Source organism: Melanerpes formicivorus, unplaced genomic scaffold (genome assembly GCF_026170545.1).
Source record: "Melanerpes formicivorus ecotype bairdi unplaced genomic scaffold, bMelFor1.0.p_v2 SCAF_2, whole genome shotgun sequence".
NCBI classification, from domain to species: Eukaryota; Metazoa; Chordata; class Aves; order Piciformes; family Picidae; genus Melanerpes; species Melanerpes formicivorus.
Window position 1 is genome coordinate 17,020,015 of NW_027142354.1, and position 21,771 is coordinate 17,041,785.

Sequence of the window (21,771 nt, forward strand, 5' to 3'; positions counted from 1 at the left end):
AACAAGTCCTGGCTCTCACTCACAAGTGAATTAGGGCTTTATTGCTCCCCAAAACTGATTTCAGACCACACTGGTTCACCCCTTAAGTTTCCTTCCCACAGGATATGGTTTCAGAACTAGCTCCAGAGACTTCAGCTGCTTTCTTAATGGGGAGAAAAGCAGCATTTCTGCAATGTACTGACCTTTTTTTGGATATGTTGATTCTGAAGCACGTTAGTTCATTGTGAGAAATTGGAAGCTGGCATGGTTCCAAAGCCTTCAAAGGGACCTTGCCTGTAATTTTTACCCATTAAAATGAAAGTGCGTGGCTGTAAAAATGTCACTGTGATTCAAACAGCTCTATTACTTGCACCAGTGATCTGGTAGCACCACTTCACAAAGGTCGAAGACAATAGGTTTCACTTCTATGACCAAGCTGCATTCTTGCACATCATATGAAGGAGAACAACAGAAACGTGACTGAATGTGAGAAAGCACCAGATTGCAATGGCCTTTTGGGTGGGGATGGACAGAAACACACATACTACAAAAATTTAATAATCCTCCACCCAAGCATTGCTAGTGCATGACCTCACTGGTTTCCTACATATACTGCAGCAGCCTTCCTGCCATCACTCTGTTGAGCCAAGCAATGATGTCAACAGTCCACCTGTGAGAGTGATGCAGCCCTCTGGGTCATGGTCAGAGAGCTTGGATAAAAGCTGTGCCAGTATTAATTAAATGCACCTCTTATTTCACTGCTGATTTCCTCCGATAAGGCTCAGCTCATTTTTCCTGGAAAGCCTTCCATGCTGCAGAGAACCAGAGCCAACCATAACACAAAACAAATATTGGTTGAAGTATATTAAGACAACATACTAAATATTTAGTTAAAGAAAAAAAACAATTATTGCCTATCACTGCTGAGATAATTACAAATCTCATTAATTTTCATGTGCTAATGACAAGTTTAAACTAAAAATGCTAGTTACTGCAGATAGCTTATTATCTTTCAAAAGTAATTACTCTCTTTCTTTTGTAAAGATCTTCTTGATGAAGTTTGAACATAATTCTAAGCTGCTTTACCATTGACAAGTTCCGCAAGGTTAGAGTGAGAGGATCTTGTCCAGTACAACATATGCTTTGAGAATGGAGTTTGACATTTAATTAGCATCAGAACTATCACTTTTAATGATTGTGATTTTAATGATTGTGTTGTCCAATAGCATTTACTCTGTCATTGGATAGGTCTTAACTAGCTCTAAGGAGGCTCTAAGCAGCTTAGGTATTAAGCATCCTGTTGCATTAATAGCAAGCAGTGAAAGGAAAAAATATATACTGCCCCCTTTGTTTCTTCTTCTATAAAGAAATCTAATCTAATCTACTGTCATAACCGGCTGCTTTCACTATATGCTGTCTGTAATCCCTCTACTCATAGCATCTGACCTCCAAAGGCTTAAAGTATTTAGGATATACCCTATCCTTTATCAATAAGAGAAATGTCAAAGGAAGACTCTCAGTTTTGGAACCTGACATCAAAAATATTTTTTCTTGCATGACTTTAAGAGTACCACTAGCCCTGTGATTAAATCACTGACAGCAACACACACGTGCACTAAACCTGAAGGTGGCAAAATAGAAAAGTGATCTCAAAAGTAGAGGTACAACTCTATTATGAAGGTTTGTTTCCTGATGATCACAACTCTCAATTCTGAAAGGCAGCAAATTGGACCTCCTGCCACAGATTTAATTCAGGAGAAAGAATTATATGGCAAGGATGTTAAAAATAAATCCATAATCATCCATGCATTTTGATTTGTAGCAACTATGATAGTTCTAAGGAGTGTTTTGTCCCACATTCCTGAGCATTAGCAGTATTTTCCGACCAATCAATGATCCATGTCTGCCTATGTAGATTTTTAGCTCTTGGGGCCCTTATGTTTATATAATATGTTGCCGTGCAAACTCTCTTGGAATATATAATACTAAGAATATACTGACTACCTAGTTTCTGATATAGGAAGAGTTCTGTGGCTATAATGCTTCCCATTGAAGTCAGGGTAACTAACTCAGACATATTTTTTACAACCTTCCCCAGTAAGAAATCCCATATATAAAATGTCCTTCATAAGAACATTTTTGGATCTAGGTGGAAACCAAAAATGAGAGGTAATCCTTGAACTTGTTTGGTCTATAACGCTCCTACGGACAGCTGCTGAGGATTTATGAGGCTGAACTGCAACTCGTTTGTGTTGAAGCATGCAGAGTGTGACTCATTTAGAAAGCTCAACCCAGAAACATTTCACTCTGACATCCTACAGAATGGCTCCCTCATGGTACTGAAGTAATTGCTGCCCATTCTTCACTTTCACTCCTTCTCACAACTTCGACACACCACTCCCAGTGCAAACTTGAATCCAGGTCATGAAAGAGATACCAGAACTTCTGACAAATTTCATTCTGTCACCAGTAATTAGAATTGGGCTGACGCATTTTAAATACACAGCTGTGCTCCACTTCTGGTGGACACACGTAGTGTGGCCATGAAGAAGGAAAGCATATCTCCAAGTCTAGTGAGTTAGTGACACAGTTTCCTGAACTCCAGGAACTCTCCTGGTCAGAAAGTACTTCCTTCCTTGTTTCAAACACTTAATTGTTTCAGAGGGAATTCAAAACAATAGATTAGAAACTTTCAACCTTGCCTAAGTGTACTGCTACACAAGGAAATCAGGCCATGCTCTGGGAAGATGAGATAACACTGAGAGAGTACTCTTTTTGGAAATGCAATGACTTTTGCATCCCTTCTCTAGCACCATCCCACAAATCAGCTATACACAAGCGTGATTCATGCTATGAGATGTCAGATGCAGTTCAACTACTATTTGGAAAGGTTGGCAAGCGGCGTGAGCGAACTAGCTTCTCAGCTACTTTGATAAGGATTGTCAGGGAAGAAAGCATCAGAGCTTCCTAATCTGAGTCTGTACTTTCAAGGATGGGTAGGAAGAAAGGCTGACAATTGCCTCTCTTTAGCACCTCACTGTTTAAATCTCTTAAGATGGAGAAAGATTGTGCTCTACTTCTGCAGATAAAAATCTATTCCTACCACAACTTAGTTTTACAGAACCAGCAGAGGTATTCACAAGGACTGAAAATAGATCAGGTTCATCAGCTGAAAAGCAATCATTTCAATCATACACTCTTTCTTAACACAATTCCTTTCATGGAAATACATTACACAATGCTTTATAATGATGGATGAAAGACTTAATATTTAAAATATAATCATGTAACTACAGCTATTTACAAGCTGCCATTAGAAGAAGGAAGAGCAATGGACATATAAATTCATTTTTCTGTAGCATTAGTATGCCTGAGTAACCTAGACTGAGTCATTCTCTCAGACCCTGTAGTCAAAACTCTCTTATGTGATATTACACGCTCCTAATATTTTTTTTCTTGCCCACATAAAGCTACAGAAAGCACAAGGACAAAACTATTACAAAACCCCCAAGAACTCACCTAGTTATACACACTATTTTAAGAGGCAAACAGGAAATGCACTTCCCTGGGTCAAGCTGGGTCAAAGGAAGGGGAGTGATTGAGCTGAACAGCCTGCACTCACCGTTCCTACTAAAGGGTAGATGAATCCAGCTCCAATACTGGCTCGCGCATCACTAATCGGCAGAATGAAACCAGTGGGAACGCCTTTCCTCTCAGGCTGATGGGAGAGGGATAGGTGAGTTTTTGCCATACAAATGGGAAGATTTCCAAATCCCTAAAGGAAAAGGGAAATAAAATAAAAATGTTTTTAAGATACAATATGCTTTTACTTTGTTATCAGTACCTTCTAGAAACCTCCAAATCCTTACAGCAATAGTTAACTGCAATTTCTTAACAGCTGATATTTCAGAGATTAACAGAACACTGTATTTCACATTCTGTTCTCTCTCAGCTCAGGCCTCTATCTCCACAGACTTGACTGAAGGGATATCCAGCCTCTAGAGCGGGTTCTCACAATGGGTACAACACTATACAAGAAACCTACACCAACTCCATGAAACTCTAGTGCAGCACTTCTCTCTGGGCTCTGATAGCCTAGTTAGATGCCTATTTGGGACCAGGATTCATAGTTCACCTAATTGTCTTGTTGGCAATAAACAGAAATGGCTAATGATGCTTTGCTTTGTTTTTAAAACATGCGTGGGGTGGTGGCACTCACTTCACTAATGACATTACAGTAGTTACTCAAAAAGTGTGGGGGAGGGGGGGAAATCAAGAAAAGGCCCTTAGCAGCTCCCCCCACACTATTTGTCTCCCAGGTTATCAATTAACCTTGCATCAGGCACCTTCCACACTTCTGTTCAGTTCCTTGACAAACAAGGATGAAATTCACAAGGCCAGGAGGGGTGGCAGCACTGCAGGGAATTGCCTCTGCAGCTTTTAATGACATTATGAAAATATTTCCTAATGCTGCTGACATTTAGACTAATAAATAGATTAGAGAATTACACGGGAGAAGATTGATGCAGATTATTTTGCTTCAAGTACACCAAATAAGTTTCTTTCCAATCCAGAAAAATCAAAGTCATTCTCAGGAGATCTGCATTACAGAGAAGACGGCTATACTTATGCCTGTCTGAGCAGGCTGCTGACGTATTCTCAGGACTTTTTCCATGATACATTGTCCATAATTTCAGTTTTTTGACAGGCAGCTCCAGCAGTGTTTACAAGCAGAAGCATTCCATTATGGAAAATACATTCAGCTCTCCACATGGTTTCAAAACTGTTTTTAAATGGTAACAAATACCACTTTCACATGCTTTAGGAACTGTGATCTATTTCACTGTCTAGCATTTCTAATGCCTTGAAAATAACATGAATGGAAGGAAAACGAATGTTTTTCTGCTATTGGGAGCTTCAACACGCACAGGCCTTTTAGTGCTTGCAAACTCATTTTTTGCAGGTACAAATGAAGACTCATTCTAAAATCAGTCACATTCACACATTGCTACTTTTGCAGATGTGCAGTTGTTGCATTTGAGGCATTAACTCAAAACTACCACTCTGTGTAGAAAGTACAGAGTTTCAGCAATAATCTCAAAATGACTCCAAACACCACACCAATCTTATAAGAGAGAGCTTTCAAGGTTAAAGCCATTCTGATCTATCTAATCTAAACCAACCTATACTGATTTCCTATGGTTTAGCACCATGGGATAGCTCACACCTTTTAGCAAAGCTTGACTAAACGCTCCAATCTGAAAACCTTTTAAACCTCAAGGTTTCCTAAGACTCATCCAGCAGGTGCCTGTTTGCATAATTCACTGGTGTTCTTACCTGCCGGGTGTAACGATCAACTTGTGCCTGCGCAGCAGGAGACAATTCTATATCTTGAGCTCCATACACCTTCTGAGCAATGATTCTTATTTTTTCAGCAATAGGAAGCTGCAGAGACAAAGAAATAACACAAGGATGAATATTAGGCATGAGAAACCAGGATCTTGTTTGCTGAGTGAGAAATATGAGTCTCTCATTTAAATTCATCCTTATTAAATGGGCTTGCTAAAGCATGAAACCAAGTTAAGGGCACAGGTGTTGGATAGGATATACAGCTACAGGTGCATGAATTACAACTGTGATTTCAGCTACTGCATCATTTAAGAGCTGCACAATTTGTGCACTATGAAGCTGAAAAGCAAGGAATTGTAGCAGCAAATTCGTGACTCATCACTGCTTCTTTGATTACAATTGAATTTTTTTTTTTTCATTCTCCCCTCCTATCATTCCTAACATATATATATATATGTATGTATATGAATGTATATATATATATTGCATTAGAGTATTGTTGTTGTAAAACACTTCAGAGCAAACAAACAAACAAAACATTATGTAAGCATTTAGGGGCACACTTTGAAGTCACAAGTCTCAGTCTCTATGATATTCATTGTATTCACATCATGCTATTCAGCTCAAACTGAGCATGTGTTCTGCCTTTAGGGCTTCTGTTCAAAGGCAGAAACAGACTCTCACACTCAGACTGTTAGAAATCTTTTTACAGATTTTCAGCAGACAGATTTTTGTGGTCAGATCAGCTACTTACTTTTTTGTGCCATCATTTCACAGAATCACTGAATCACTAGTTGGTAAAGACCTCTAAGATCATCAAGTCCAAATATTATCTAACTCTGCAGGGCCACTACCACACCATGTCCTTGAGCACCATATCCAAACAGCTTTTAAATACACCCAGGGATGGCAATTCAACCGCTTCCTTGGGCAGCCTGTTCCAGTCTTTGATAACCCTTTCAGTATAGATGTTTTTCCCAATGTACCCTAACCTAAACCTCCCCTGGCATCACTTGAAGCCTTTTTCTCTTGTCCTATCAGTTGTGACTTGTGAGAAGAGACCAATACCCACCACTCTACAACCACCTTTCAAGGCAGAGTGACAAGGTCTCCCATCAGCCTCCTTTTTTTCAGGCTAAATGACCTCAGCTTCCTCAGTCACTCTTCGTAAGACTTATTCTCATGACCATTCACCAGATTCACTGCCCATCTCTGGACTAAATGTCTCTCTCACACTACAGAGCCCAAAGCTGAACACAGTACTCAAGGTGCAGCATCACCAGTGCCAAATACAATGGGACAATCGCCTCTCTATTCCTACTAGACACACCATTCCTGATGCAAGCCAGGATGGTATTTACCTTCCTGGCCACCTGAGCACATCACTGGCTCATGTGCCCTAGGGATCTAGGTCCTTTTCTGCTGAGCAGCTTTCCAGCCACTTTGCCCCAATGCCTGTAGTGTAGCATGGAGTTGTCATGACCCAAACACAGGACTTGGCACTTGGCCTTGTTGAAGCCCATATGTTTGGCCTCAGCCCACAGATCTAGCCTGTCCATGTACTTCTGAAGAGTCTTCCTACCTTCCAGGAGATCAGCACACCCACCTAACTTGGTGCAAACTTACTGAGGGTGCACTCAATCTTTTCATCAAGGTCTTTAATAAAGATATTAAACACGAGTGGCCCAAGCACTGAGCAGTTGGTTTAGAGTAAATAACTCCTCTTTCTCTCTCCCATTGTCTTGAATGTACTAGTCAAAAGCAATTACGACCTCTATAGCCTATCTTGAACAAGACATCCTTTTTGACTTCTTTCCATAATAACAGAACAATGGGGGAAAGATCATACCACCAGTACAGCTACTTCAGCGCACATCTGATCACAGATGGCCAGAAATATATGCAATGCTCCAGGGAACATCGCATCAGTAGTTTGTACTCTAGCGTGTTTAATTAACAACAACAACAAAGCAACAGAGCACAAAACTGAAGTAATTAATCTTATTCCAGCAAAGAAACTGGTTTATGAATAACAAACTGGTGCATTTGTAGCAAGTTCCACACTTAACTGCATTTTTGCAATGTCTGTCTAGAAGTAATGGTTTTTTTCTGAAAAGATACATCAGCTGAAGGGTTTGTGCCAGACTAACCTGCCACAGTGAGGTTTAAAGATATTCCACAGGACAATTTATGAATATGTTGACTATGTGATTACTGCATCTTAATGAGGTAGAATGATATCATGTTCCAGACTTCAGGCTTCTTACAGGAATCCCAAGCATTGCAAAAAAATTTAATAAGGATTGGTGATAACACGTTGTAAATACCCTGGATACGATTCCTGGCAGCATTAAGTTGAGTGGAATACTTAGTGACATGGATAGCTGTCACAAGATGAAACTTCTCTAAGGTTGATTATTAAATATGTTCATATCCATGCCAGTTTTGAACATAGTGGAAGAAAAGCAAAATGTGACTCAACTTGGTTTTTTGGGGTGCTATTTGCTCGCAGTTAAGCCATAACACCAACAGCAAAAGCAAAGGCAAAAGGAATTCCACTCCCTGTTGTCAGTAGAGTTCAACATCAAAACTAACAGCTTACTGCTTAAAATTCAGCAATTCATTGAGATGGAGATATTCATTTAGCTTCAACTTGCATCGGTGTAAAAGTATTTCAATCTAATTTGACAGCAGCATAATTACTACACCCTCAGCCCCTTTTCACTGACCACTGTAGTCTCCAAACAAAACCCAGCAGGGCTCTGGCTAACATTGGGGCAGACAGTGGTGGCATTCTGTTCCTCCTGGGATATGCACTGTATCTTGGATGTCTTTTTCTAAGCTGGACAGTCAAACTGTATCTCTACAGACTTATGGTGGGGTTAGTTTGGTTTTGTTTCTTATTTTGAAATGGAATTTCTGATACTTTTCAGGCCAGTACAAACCCCTCAAATATTGCAAATGTAGTCTCAGAAGAATCACCAGTGGGGAAGCAATTGCAGGAGTTGTGAATGGCAAACAAAAGTGTTTTTCTGAGACCATCACATGTTCTTGCAAGGCATGCACATAGAAAGGGATGAGGCAATGTGCATGGTGTCAGTGGAGAGTTCGATCCTATTTAATCTCACAAAATAGGCAAATGAGCTCTGCCAGCAGTGGGGTGCAGTGGGGCACAGGTGGTCTATACCCATTGAAACAGCCTGTGTATGTGTGCACTCTCAGAAGTGACTTCCTGAAGTATCAGGAGTAGGGCAAGGTGCACATCACACCATGCTAAGGATCCATTGGTTTCCTAGTATTTAGTGGGATTTTAAAGAGATCATCTGTTCAGAATCACAGTGCTCTTTGGGTGTATTTCTGCATCACAGAATAGCATTTCAAGCTAGAAAAATTCCCATGTTTCAATTGTTAAGTAATACTGCTGGGAAAGTTCAACTTATCAAAGCATTTTCCAAAGAAAAGCCACCCAGTACTTCACATGAGAAATAAAAATTCATTTTGCTTGAAAAGAACATGGAGTTATTTATCAAAAAAGAGGCTCTAGTAATACAAAAGACTTTTTACACACATGCCATAGCAGCAGCCTCTATGCTTCAAGATGCTTGTAGGAACAATTCTTCCTTTCTCTAATCTAGTCTTTAATGGCAAGTTTAGTGCTAGTTTTTCCACAAAACTGTTGATGATTCAGCACTTCACTATGAAAATGCTCTCACTGGCATATGCACCATATGCAAGTGGTCATTGCATGGAAAAGTGCTTAGGTGAATTCAAAAGAACTGAAAAAGATAAGTACATGTAGTAAGTAACAAAATTATTTTGCTCCTGCTGATACCAGTCTCCTCTGAAAAATTATGTGAGCTATTTATTTGTACCTTAAACACCTTGGCCAAATATCTGTCAGTAGAAACCACATATTTATGGTCTCCATAGAATCACAGAATTCTCTATGATTCCATGATCTCAAGCACACAGTATCTGAAGGGGGCCTACAGGAAGGCTGGGGAAGGACTTCTCAGGATCTCAGGTAGTGATAGGACTAGGGGGAATGGAATGAAGCTGGAGGTGGGGAGATTCAGGCTAGATGTGAGGAGGAGGTTCTTCACCATGAGAGTGGTGAAACCCTGGAATGGGTTGTCCAGGGAGGTGGTCGAGGCCCCATCCCTGGAGGTGTTTAAGACCAGACTGGATGAGGCTCTGACTAGCCTGATCTAGTGTGGGGTGTCCCTGCCCATGGCAGGGGGGTTGGAACTAGATGATCCTTGTGGTCCCTTCCAACTCTGAATGATACTATGATACTATGACACTTAGAGGAAAAAAAAAAAGTAATTTCTTATCTCTTGCTTTTTTTGTCACAGAATTTTCTTTAATGGCCTAGGATATTCCTGAACCAGTTACTCATTCCCACTTGAAAACCAGAACGCAGCACCCTCAGGAAAACACTCTCAATGAAAGGAGAATGAAAATTCTCATCTGGATAGTGATTGTGGATGCAGCCTTATGAACAGCAACGCGGTTTCACAGAACTGCTATTTGGACAGCTGTGGTTATAATGATATTCATAAAATGTGCAAAGCATCTAAGACATAGGATCAACAATAAAAGCCATGCTTCTTCTCATTTTCCTTATGCAAGGCTGTGAATGTTACACAAGTAAGTATATTTTGGCAGAGAATAGGTGACACACAATAGACAGTATGGATTAGACAAATCTGACTTTTCTAGATATGCATCTACAGATTAGTACAAATGCTGAAGGAGTTATGCCAGCTTTAGAGAGTTCATTCCAAATTCAGTTTTAGTTTCTTGAGAAAATGGTAGCATGAAACACACAATATAAATTTATACTGAATGTGAGAAGGAGCTACAGGGCCACATGGTGCAAGTATCTGAAGACAGTTAAGTAGCTTTGATGCTTCTCTCAGAAGCAATCCACCTCCCCAGCCCTGCCAGAGATAACATGCATTTCTGAAATCTCACACATTCAGAGCTAGCAAAGCCATATGCTTCTTCTGAGGAAAGCACAAACACACGTGCTTGTTGAGGCTGCCATGCACCCACACCATTTGCAGGATTATTTCCTTGACTAAAACACAACAAGTGCTACAGCAAAAGTGCACAAACTGCTTTCACAAAACCAGTATCTGTGTAGACATTCATTCCATTACTTGATAGGGAATGATTAAACAAAGAAATCAGCACTGATAAAGAGGACAGTCTGTCATTTGAAAGACTGACTTGATTATCTGAGATGAAATGACACCAGGGTTGTCACCCAGCCAATATTGCTACTTGCAGGCCATCACCCTTGCAGGATGCGACGTTAGTGCAAATTGGTGCTGTTTATTACACAATCTTCTTTCTTTCAATAATATCAACAGTAAGATTTTTACCAAAACGTAATTTAAGAGTGTTTCATTTCTACTAGCCTTTCCTCACAGTTCTTTCACTCTTTATCTTTTCCTTCAGCTACAGAAGCAGACTATCTTTTTCCATGCATTGCTTGATGAGGATTTCCATGGACAGGAGACCAGCTTTCCTTCTTCTGCTGCTCACACTCATTCATGTACCAGTGCAAGCAGGAGGATAGCACTGCATTATATATATTTTTTTTTTTGCAGCTGCACATACCAGAGAAAATGATCCAGCAATAAAACATAACTCAAAGAAAATAAAAGCTACTGTAACCCATATCTGTTCAGACATCCATCTTACCATAAAGGTAAGGCTGGTATAAAGTTGAGAGAAGGCTTAAATGCTAGCTCTACAGAAACAATTGCTCAAACTCTTCAAATCTGATCACTAAAATGTACCAGTACAAACAGTGAGTTGTACAGGGATTCATGAAATCAGTCCTGTTGCAAACTCAGTATCACCTGAAATGAAACGTGCAGATTACCAGGAACCTGCTTAGGAGTTTGCTCAGGATTCCCATCTTTTGCATCCTAATCTGGACACCTGACTTCAAGCTCTTTGACCACCGGAGAAACGAGAGGAGGGAAAATCCCCATAGTTAGTCCCTGAGACTGCTGAAAACAACCTCTGTTCTTTTCCTCCTTATTTAATTCTGCTTTTAAACATTTTAATTTATTTCCTCACCATTAAAAGAGTCCAATGGAAAATGCCCCCAAAAAGCCAGGGTCAACAAAAGTAAGTTCACAGTCGCATTTCATTCCACCAGGTTTCAGCTAGGTCACATTACTATGAAAAGCATTGGTGTTATCTAGCTTAAATCGGATACCTTAAGTGAATGCCTGTCAGTGCAATACTCTCTCAAAGGCTCTCTTCACAGTTATACAACATAAATATTTAAAACTACTTTATTCTTTGAGAAAACTGAGGATTCTGCTGAAAACACAGAGAATATACAAAAGCACTATTCACTTGTAACTTACCCATTTAATACTTCAAGTTCTTTAAACATTCGCTTTATCCTTACTGCATGTTTTTAACTATGAGATCACCAGTTTAATTACGAGGTCACCACCTCCGTGCTTATTGTTGCTAAGCTGCTTGTGTTCTAACAAAAATTCTTAAAATACTTTAAAATTATAGGCAGTGGCACTTTAAAAACCAAACCAAAACAAATTTAACTTATGCATTCACTGAAAGCAATAATAAAGAATCACGAGTTGGATAAGTGAAACAGTATGCAGACTTCACTCATTCATCTTCTTGGGGAGGTTGCCAAATGAAAACATATGATGGGAGTATGGCTGAAGGTACTGTGTGGGGTGACAGAGTGCAGGGCTAAACCAATAGCTGACTCTGCACATTTGAATCCCTACTTCTAGCTTTCCCCCTGGAAAAAATAAAACCACATTTATTAAAGTATCTCTATATTCTGGTTCCAGAAGATCTATGGCTGGACAAAAGGATTCCCAAGACTTTAACACTCTTCTTCCTTTGTTGGCACAAGACAGGAGTTTGTTTTTAATTTGTGGAAAAGCATGAGCAGTCAAGCTAAACTATTTGTGAATCAACACCTAAGCCTGTGACTTTAGAGATTTATTTTCCATTTCCCCAACTTTGAACCCCCAGCTGTACTTAAGAATAATTGCTTCATGTGAAGAATAGGAAAATAATGAAAACAAACACAAAAGTGCAGTGCTGTCAAGAGCCTACATCCACACACACACAAAAAAAAAAGTGATGGAGTGGAAGAAAGATAGCTTCCAACCCTAGGATATCCAAGTCAGTGAAAGAGGTGTCCAGACTACACCTAAATTTCTTTGATGGGAGTATGAGGAGGCACTGGTACAGCCCTGTGGGATTCTTTAATGTGGCTTCACTGCTAAATGGCTTGCTAGCAGTAGGGTGGTTTAAAGACTAGCATGCCCTGGAGGGCAGCACAGCCTGCATTTCAAGATGAGAAATAATCTCCATCATTTATGAGGAGAAGTTTCAGTAAGGAGCAGATGTAATTTTACTTATTCCTATTCCAGTAGCGCTTAAGGGCCTTCCATTGGGCTCATACATGACTGAACTCCATGCTGTATAAAAACCAACAGAAGCTATTTGCCTGCTAGCAAAAGAATATGTTTGGCTGATATGACAGCAGGCACACAATGGATGACTTTCATGCCTTAATGGCATCATGGTATTAGTGGAGGAAAGAAAAATACCCCTGACCCCTCACCCTTCAGTCACACTGGGAATGAAAAGATGATCAGTTTACAAATGAAGAAAATCATTTTGCCTTTGGTCATTCTCCTGGAGGTCAGTGTCCTCAAAACCAGGCCCCATGATCCCTTATTGATTCTGCTTTCTTCTTTGAGTCACTGCCCTTCTCCTAATACATGCACCAGGGAGTTTTCTCCTTGGTTAGTGGTAATCAGTCTTTTCCCACTTTTTTTGACTTGCAGCTCATTCTTGTTATCTGAGACTGGCCAGTGAATGGAAAAGAAGATGATGCATAGAGAACTGCTGCTGGCTGATTTTCCTCTGTTTTGATACTACTCTTTGGCCCTTCTGAGTGACTTACTGTCTCTTGACAGCTGAAGCTAAAACTGTAAAAAATGAGTCAAGTGGTAGTCCACACTATACTGCCACAGCACAACAGAGGCAGGGACAGCCAGAACTACGGGCTCAGATGCTCCAGATTTGTCCCAGTTTTTGTATGCTCCCAGCAAAGAAAGAAAAATACCAGCTGATAACTGCTTGGGTGCCTCGTTGAGTAGTATTGATACTCAACCTCATTCCTAGTGAATGACCACAAGTTGAGGAAGGTCTCCTTTGTTCTGCACACTGGCAAGACAATTCACTGCACTCAGCCAAAATATTTGTGCAATCAACTTGCACAGTACAACCTGGAAATGATACTGCCTAAAGGCAGAGCACAGGCAAAAACAGGTGTCATCTGACTAAGGTGGAAGACTGGAACAACTCCTCCTCCTCCTCCCTCCCTTCCTTTCTTTTATGATCTTTATATTCTTCAATTTAGTTTTCCAATGCAGCATAAATCAAGTGATTTGGGGCTCTTCAATCTGTCTGGTTACCATGTCAGTCTTTTAAGCAGAAAATGCTAGCTGACCGACTGGTCAGATATGCTGACCTGCCTCGTGCCATATGCCTGACCTCTTTTCTGTCTCCTGGAGTGGTAGCCCACTGTGCTCTAGCTGCCCAGCAGAATAGGGTGATGCACCCTTTAAAAGCCTAATGACTGCTGTCATTCAGACTTATGTTTCTTCCCACAGGTTGAGGATGGCTGCTGTAAGTCAAGGGAGAGCTCATCACAGGATGAGAGAGAGCAGGACAGTGAAAGAAGGCAGGTTACTCAATAGGCATGCACTAATGGAGAATATGTATTTCCCCTCTTTCAAGAGCAAGCAACAAAGCCAGAGAAATTTGCGAATGGGCTTCCATCCTCTCCTATCCTCCCCCTAGTTATCTAAACTTACTTTTATTGGGTCAGTCAACTTTATTTTGAGTAATAGCTTTCTCCTGCAACTTAAAGACCCATGCTTTGAGAAAAGTGAACCCAGAAGGGAAGTCAATAGTGATAAGAGTTGATATTTTGATATTTTCCACATGTAGCAAGACTCTATGTTAAAAAACCCCCACACCACCAACTATTTCACAGATAGTTCAGGAGACCTTTAAAATACTCAGCAGGAATCCAATTCAACAGTTAAATAAGAGAGGTTAGTGTGCAGTGGGGGAAAAAGTCACATGAAAACCACATACTACCAGAGTATATATGTATATATGACAGTATAACTACATTATGAACTTTGGAGCCTATCTTATGAAAACTCACCCTTGCTCCTGAACTCCCATCACCCTGTACAATTCCTAATACTGTAAGCATTTCATGGTACACTGCATCTGTTTATGTCATTTCTCTTACTTCTAAACTGACAACAAGCCTGGTGTTACTTTCCAGAGGTCACTTATGGTTGCTTATCCTAGAATCAATAAGGTTGGAAGAGACCTCAAGGATCATCAAGTCCAACCTGTCACCCAAGACCTCATGACTACTAAACCATGGCACCAAGTGCCACATCCAATCCCCTCTTGAACACCTCCAGGGAGGGTCACTCCACCACCTCTCTGGGCAGCCCATTCCAATGGCTAACAACTCTCTCTGTGAAGAACTTTGTCCTCACCATGAGCCCAAACTTCCCCTGGCACAGCTTGAGACTGTGTACTTGAGACTTCTTGTACTTGATCCATGAAATGGTACTTGTGCACATATCTGCTCCTAAAATCATCTATGCACCTATTCTTCACAGTGCCCTCAAAATACTCTTGAAGCTTATTCTGTTCTCATTGCAACTCCTACAAACAGTCATTCATCTAGTAATGAATGTTATAGAAACCTTTGCTAGAATCAAGAAGCATAAAAAATAAAGGAAGAAAGATAAAACAATAAAAGCATCAGCTACTAGGGTGAAAACAAAAGCCTGTCTGCTTAGAGGAATAGAATAGAATAGAATAGAATAGAATAGAATAGAATAGAATAGAATAGAATAGAATAGAATAGAATAGACCAGACCAGACCAGACCAGGTTGGAAGAGACCTTCAACCTATCATCCAACACCACCCAACCAACTAAACTATGCAACCAAGCGCCCTGTCAAGTCTCCTCCTGAACACCTCCAGCGATGGTGACTCCACCACCTCCCCAGGCAGCCCATTCCAATGGGCAATCACTCTCTCCGTGTAAAACTTCCTCCTGACATCCAGCCTGAACCTCCCCTGGCACAGCCTGAGACTGTGTCCTCTTGTTCTGGTACTGGCTGCCTGCCTGGGAGAAGAGAACAACCTCTGCCTGTCCACAACCCCCCTTCAGGTAGTTGTAGACAGCTATAAGGCCACCCCTGAGTCTCCTCTTCTCCAGGCTAAGCAATCCCAGCTCCCTCAGCCTCTCCTCACAGGGCTTGTGTTCCAAGCCCCTCACCAACTTTGTTGCCCTTCTCTGGACACGCTCCAGCAAGTCAACATCCTTCCTAAACTGAGGGGCCCAGAACTGGACACAGTACTCAAGGTGTGGCCTAACCAGTGCTGAGTACAGGGGCAGAATGACCTCCCTGCTCCTGCTGGCCGCACTGTTCCTGATGCAGGCCAGGATGCCATTGGCCCTCTTGGCTGCCTGGGCACACTGCAGGCTCATGTTCAGCCTACCATCAACCAGCACCCCCAGGTCCCTCTCTGCCTGGCTGCTCTCCAGCCACTCTGACCCCAGCCCGTAGCACTGCATGGGGTTGCTGTGGCCAATGTGCAGAACCCGGCACTTGGATGTGTTAAATCTCATGCCGTTGGATTCTGCCCATCTGTCCAGCCTGTTGAGGTCCCTCTGCAGAGCCTCTCTACCCTCCAGCAGATCAACTCCTGCCCCCAGCTTGGTGTTGTCCGCAAATTTACTGATGATCAACTCAATGCCCTCATCCAGACCATCAATAAAGATGTTAAAGAGCATGGGGCCCAGCACTGATCCCTGGGGGACTCCATTAGTGACTGGCAGATATAGAGAACCTGAAAGGCGGTCTGAAAGTGGAGCTACCGAAAGTTTAAAGAGGCTGAATGAGATGCTTCAAGGAAGATAACCACACTAACAGAGTATTCTAATTAGACTGGCTTGCTATGATACTCGATGGGACCACTCAGCTGAACCTGGGCATCACCAGACAAGACAGTACAGATGTATAAATATATCTCAAGATTTAGGAAAATAAATAAGCTTATCCTCAACTTTTTAAACTGTATTTGACAGATCTAAGAAAGACTTTATTGTTCCCACATTACACACATCTGTAAACACCTTTCAAAGAAGTTTTTGTTTTCAGATATACACTTAGAAGTCACACACCACACTGTAGACATGCATGCCATTTGGAAAAACCCCAGAGAGAGCCCAGGTGACCTGAACTATCCTCTAATGAGATGCCTGGCTGTATATTAATAACACAGTTTAAAGTATAGAGGCTGTTGGTTTTCTTTCTAAATCCCCAGTGTAATGCTTTCTAACAAAACATCAAAATGTTGAATGAACTTGTTATGGTTCCAGTGGTTCATGCTGTTGGATGTTGTTCTAATTACAGCCAAATTTGGAAGCATATTCTGATTAAATTTTCCAGAATGAGGAAAATAAGAGGCACAGACTTTGAAGGACTAGAGATAAAGGAAGAGTAACCTCATAAAGACAGACAGAAATATAAATGAAGTGATAGTGGTTCTATGCAGAATATTTTCCACTTTGAACTTCCAAAAGGGAAACAAAGTGAATAAAACACCAAAACCAAACAATACCACCATAGCAAACCTTGTTAAACTTGAGGCAACTAGGACTTAATAGTATTCAAGTAACTGGACAAATCTGACAGTCACTGGAAAGATGAGGGATGGAGCTACATCCTTTCACTTGCAACTCTTTTAGGCACAATGACAAGGAGAAATAATCTGCCTAAATCCCATTTTACTAACTCTTCTGTTTCTTAATTTTCTGTCATTGTTATGTATTTGAAGAATAGAAATCAGTCCTCAAAATTGCTACCTCAAAAAAACCTATTACAACCTTAATTAATATCTGGGCAGGCTCATTTGGAAGAGGTGGTTTTCCTTCACTTCTCTAGGAGCACAGTGACCAAATGACCTGCCATATCATACAAGTGACAGCATTCCTGTTGCAGTCTCCTTACTTCCAACTGCTTCAACCTCCCATCCTTTGCACAGTTACAATGAAACAAACCTGGACTTCATGCTTTACTTGTTTCCTTGGCCTGAATTTATTTTTTTGATAGTATTTTTATAAAATCCCTTCAACGTATTTTTGAGGCTCACATTATATTATGGGATACTAAGTTGCTGTAAAGGTGTGATTCACTCCCTCTGTGCTTCAGATTGTACTGCTTATGGAACATGGCAAAAAAGGACATGTCTGGGAATGAGATTAAAGGTCACATTTTCTTCCTTCAGAGTGGCATTCATACCACAAGACCATAAACTACATACAATATAGTACCGTCAGAGCCCAGTAATCAAAATCAGTGGCAGTAGGAGGGAGCTCTTCCAGTGGGACCTGAGAGAGCAAGTCATGGAAATGCCTCAGCAATGCCTGCCTAAGTAATGGGAGCAAATGGACATCCTAGAAGAGCTGCCATCACAGACGAGGTTGGGGAGGAAGCTACTGGAGCAACACTAGCTCTAGGGTCACCATGGGTGGTCTGGAGGTACCACCTTGTCTCTTTCACCCACACACCCATCCTGGGTGTCTCCAAAGACCTCCAAAACCCCCTCTCTAGTGACCCCTCATGCCCCACAGATGGTCTGGATGTACCTTCTCAACATCTTCCCTGCTGACCTCTTGGGCCAGGAGCACCTGGCCCACCTCCAGACTGCAAACACTAACATGCTTTCTCTGCAACAAAAGTTACATATTTCTGAAATATTTTATTTTTCCGAGCTATTATGCAAACCCCATAAAATGATATTCTTACTTTCCAGAGAATCTCATTAAAGACCAACTCAGAAAGGCAGAGATATTGTTCATGTTTTGGCTGTAAAGATCTACCGTGGCCAGGCACCATGAAGAGATACTGCAGTACTTACATTCCCAAGCTAGCTGCATCTATTCTGTGAAAACAGTGGTTAATATTAATAGGAGTTGACTGGATCCCTGTCATTGCAGAAAACAGTGGGGGAGGTGGAAAGCAGAAACAGAATGGGTGCAACAGATATTGGGTACATATCAGAGAAGAGCAAGAAACGCAACAGTAGGGAATATTGACCTCCGGATGAACTTTTTTTCTGGAAAGAAGAATCAAACCAGTAACTTTCAGCCATTTAAAAGAATGAAGCTGAGGATCTGCTGTTAAAAAATAGCTTTCAAGCATTTTCTAAAGAAATCTAAGCAGCACTGTCTATTGGGGCACAGGATCTGAAATTTGACAAGGGTTTCTTTGGTGCCAGAGAACTCTATTTTGCTTCCCAAACTTTAACCTGGCCACATTTGGATAGTCAGGAAGGTGCCAAGAAATCATTTGTATAACCTTCTCAGCAGTATGTCCCTCCAAATGTTCTGCCTGCATGGTGGTACACTAGCATAGTACTTTCCGGTGCCAAATCATCCCTTCCTTGCAAGTTGCTCCTCGTGACAGCTCAAGATGCTGCAATGTTACCTTGCAGACAACTGCAATAACAAAATCTCCAAGACATCAAAAAAGAGTCACCATCTCTGGCAGACATAGGATTGAAACTTAGACCATGTTATCCTTTATTAGGTTAACAGCTAGGAAAATTAAACAGAAAACCCAAGAAAGTATCAGAGGAACAATGAATGATAGGTTGAGGAACCTAATCAGAGAAAATAAGAGGACACTGAATTGCCAATTTCCTAAGACCATCCAAGGGGAAGGATGAGACCCTTTTCCTTGGTATGACAAGCACCAAGGTGAGTCAATGGGGAAATTCTCATCAGCAAACTTTGCAAATGAAAGGGGGTGATTGCACAGGACTTGCTATGGGGTGTAGGAAGAAGAGCATTTTAGGATTGTGTGAAAGTTAGGATGGGATTTTTGAAGGGGATTGCATGAATTCATTAAGATTGTTAGGGAACATTTAGTGGAAGGACCAAAGATGGGGAAGGGAGTAATCAAAGTGGATTGGAGAGGAACTTTTGTGGGAAAAAAAAAAAAAAGGAAAAGAGGAAGAAGGAGCCAGCTGAGTGTAAAGGTGTCCTCAAACACAGAGAAGCTACTGAGACAAGTCTCTCCTCTATTCTCATTAAATCTGATTTCTGACTGCCTTTTCTGTGGGTGTGCTCTCCTGCTTTAGATGAGTATATACAAACACTAACTAGAGAGCAGGAGCAGAGGTCTGAGTGTCAGCAGCTGGAGTGAGTCACAAAACCTCCAGGCTTGTGGACCCTGGTACAAGCAACTGCATCAGGGCAGAGGCACCAAGAGGTGCTTCTGAAGAGACTGAGAAGGCCAACAGCAGCAGTGACTGAATATATGGTGTGTCCTGTATTGCACTAGTAGGCTCCAGTCCCAACCAGCAGGAGAAAAGGACTGGCACACCTCTGTTGTTCATGTTAGTCTTGAGGCTATGGGGGTGCAAGGGAGTACTGGTAGAGAGGCAGTGACTTCTCTCTGCATTTACCTGTCTGGCTGGGCAGACATGAGCATGCACATGCTACTTCTAATATTCTTCTCATACAGAGAGTGAATGTTTCAGGGAGGCACAACTTGGCTGTGAAACAGTACCTGTATTTATGTCAGCTGAATTTTAGGACAAATATGATTGTGAGATCTTTGTGGAGGTCTCCCACAGTAATCTGTGAATATTACAACTAAAGACATTTATGTTCAAGAAGAAAGTATCAGGAACATCACTCAATGCATTAAGTAACAAGCATTACCAGCAAGTACCCTCCTCCTCTGATTAGTCAAGCCATGGACTGATTGTTCTCTCCAGCTTTTGTGATTTTTAAGCCAAGTCAAGCCCCCTTCCAGGTAAGTTAGATAGCTTTGTTGCAATATTCTGATGCAGCATGCATTCATAAAAAAAATAAAATAATTAAAAAGCTTACCTCCAAGTCATACAGATATTTGAAATTGCTCTTCTGATTGGCTGCCTTTTCAACAGCTTGAGCTAACTGTATCGCTCCTTTACCACCAGCTGACCAGTGATTGCAAGGTACAGCATCAAATGCTCCAGATTCTTTTGCAATCTTACACACCAGATCAACCTCAGCAGGAGAATCAGTTCTGCCAAGCAAACAATTCTGTCTCATGATTTTGTTTAATTAGCCCCCTTTTATAACTGTATATACTTAACCTTTTTCTACCATCAGCAGTTAGAAAGTCTATACAGAAATTGTGCCATACACTATCTATAAATACATTATGTGAATGTACGTATACATTCCAAGAACACTTTCTGTAATTGCTAATGAACATGGAAAATAAAGAGTTCCATAACAGTGCATTCTCTTCTAGTGGTTTTAAAACCTTAAGAACAACATAACAACTTAAGGGTAGTTATATTCATGATGGAAAAAAAAAAATAGCTTCAGTAGCTTCTTTTCTTCATGAGAAACCTGATTAATTATAAAAACCCAAACAAACAACAGGAAAAGTGTGAAATTTGACCTGTGGGTTTACTCACAACAGTAATGAAATAATAGACTTACTTGAAGATGTTTAGAGCAACCACAACAGGAACTCCAAAGAGCTGAGCAATTTGAATTTGTTTCTGTAGATTGCAGCAGCCATCTGCTACCATCTGGAGGTTCTGTGTAATTAAATAAAAATTAAGGGAAATGGTAAGATCCATGGAGTCTTCTCTAGCTAAAGAATTTTCCATGAATTAAACTGAATATAAACAGTGCTGGTAATGACAGCTTTAGATAAATAAAATGCTTCCAGAGAAACATGTTTTGCACTTATCTAAGTAATTCTTATTCCAATTAATAAGTAACTGGAGTGTTTAAGTAACTAAGCAGTGTCCAAATTTGCATATGAATGCATTGCTCTCTTCTGAGACACAAGAAGACAGCATAGTTGATGACTGGCTGCCCGTTGAGATCGTTAAGGGGCTGGCAGCCTCTTGTTTGCAAAGTTCATGAACAAACTACAATAGTAGTTTGACATACAGATGTGTTAAGATGCATAGTGTAATTTATGTAGGAATATGTAACCCAGATAAAACTATGCTACTGCACTTCCTGATTTAATCTTTTACCTCACCTATTGTAGGCCTTAAGTAAAACAACCCACATATACTTACCCCAATAACAGTAAAAGAACAGCATAATATTGCAAATACTGTATACTTGTACATATTCCATTGTAGAGTGTAGTTATTGCTTGTGAATATAGCTTCCATTTGCTTTACTGACTCAGTGAGCCATGCCTTTGTTAATGTGGTGGTAAATTTCAAACCACTACACTACTGAAAAAAGTTACTTTTCACCTACGTTTCTCAGTACAACCTGTGCAGTC

The 21,771-nt window shown here is 40.8% G+C and overlaps 1 protein-coding gene across 2 annotated transcripts in view; it reads right to left on the reverse strand.

Moving 5' to 3' along the window:
* The window catches only part of MTHFD1L (methylenetetrahydrofolate dehydrogenase (NADP+ dependent) 1 like), a 166,616-nt gene that overhangs the window by 45,478 nt on the left and 99,367 nt on the right, over positions 1–21,771 (reverse strand). For both annotated transcript variants that reach the window (XM_068151920.1, XM_068151930.1), the window contains exons 23-26: positions 20,961–21,061; positions 20,358–20,535; positions 5,317–5,424; positions 3,602–3,754 (exon numbers count right to left, since the gene is read on the reverse strand). In XM_068151920.1, the coding sequence (XP_068008021.1) occupies positions 3,602–3,754; positions 5,317–5,424; positions 20,358–20,535; positions 20,961–21,061 (540 nt within the window). The remainder of the gene's footprint in view (positions 1–3,601; positions 3,755–5,316; positions 5,425–20,357; positions 20,536–20,960; positions 21,062–21,771) is intronic.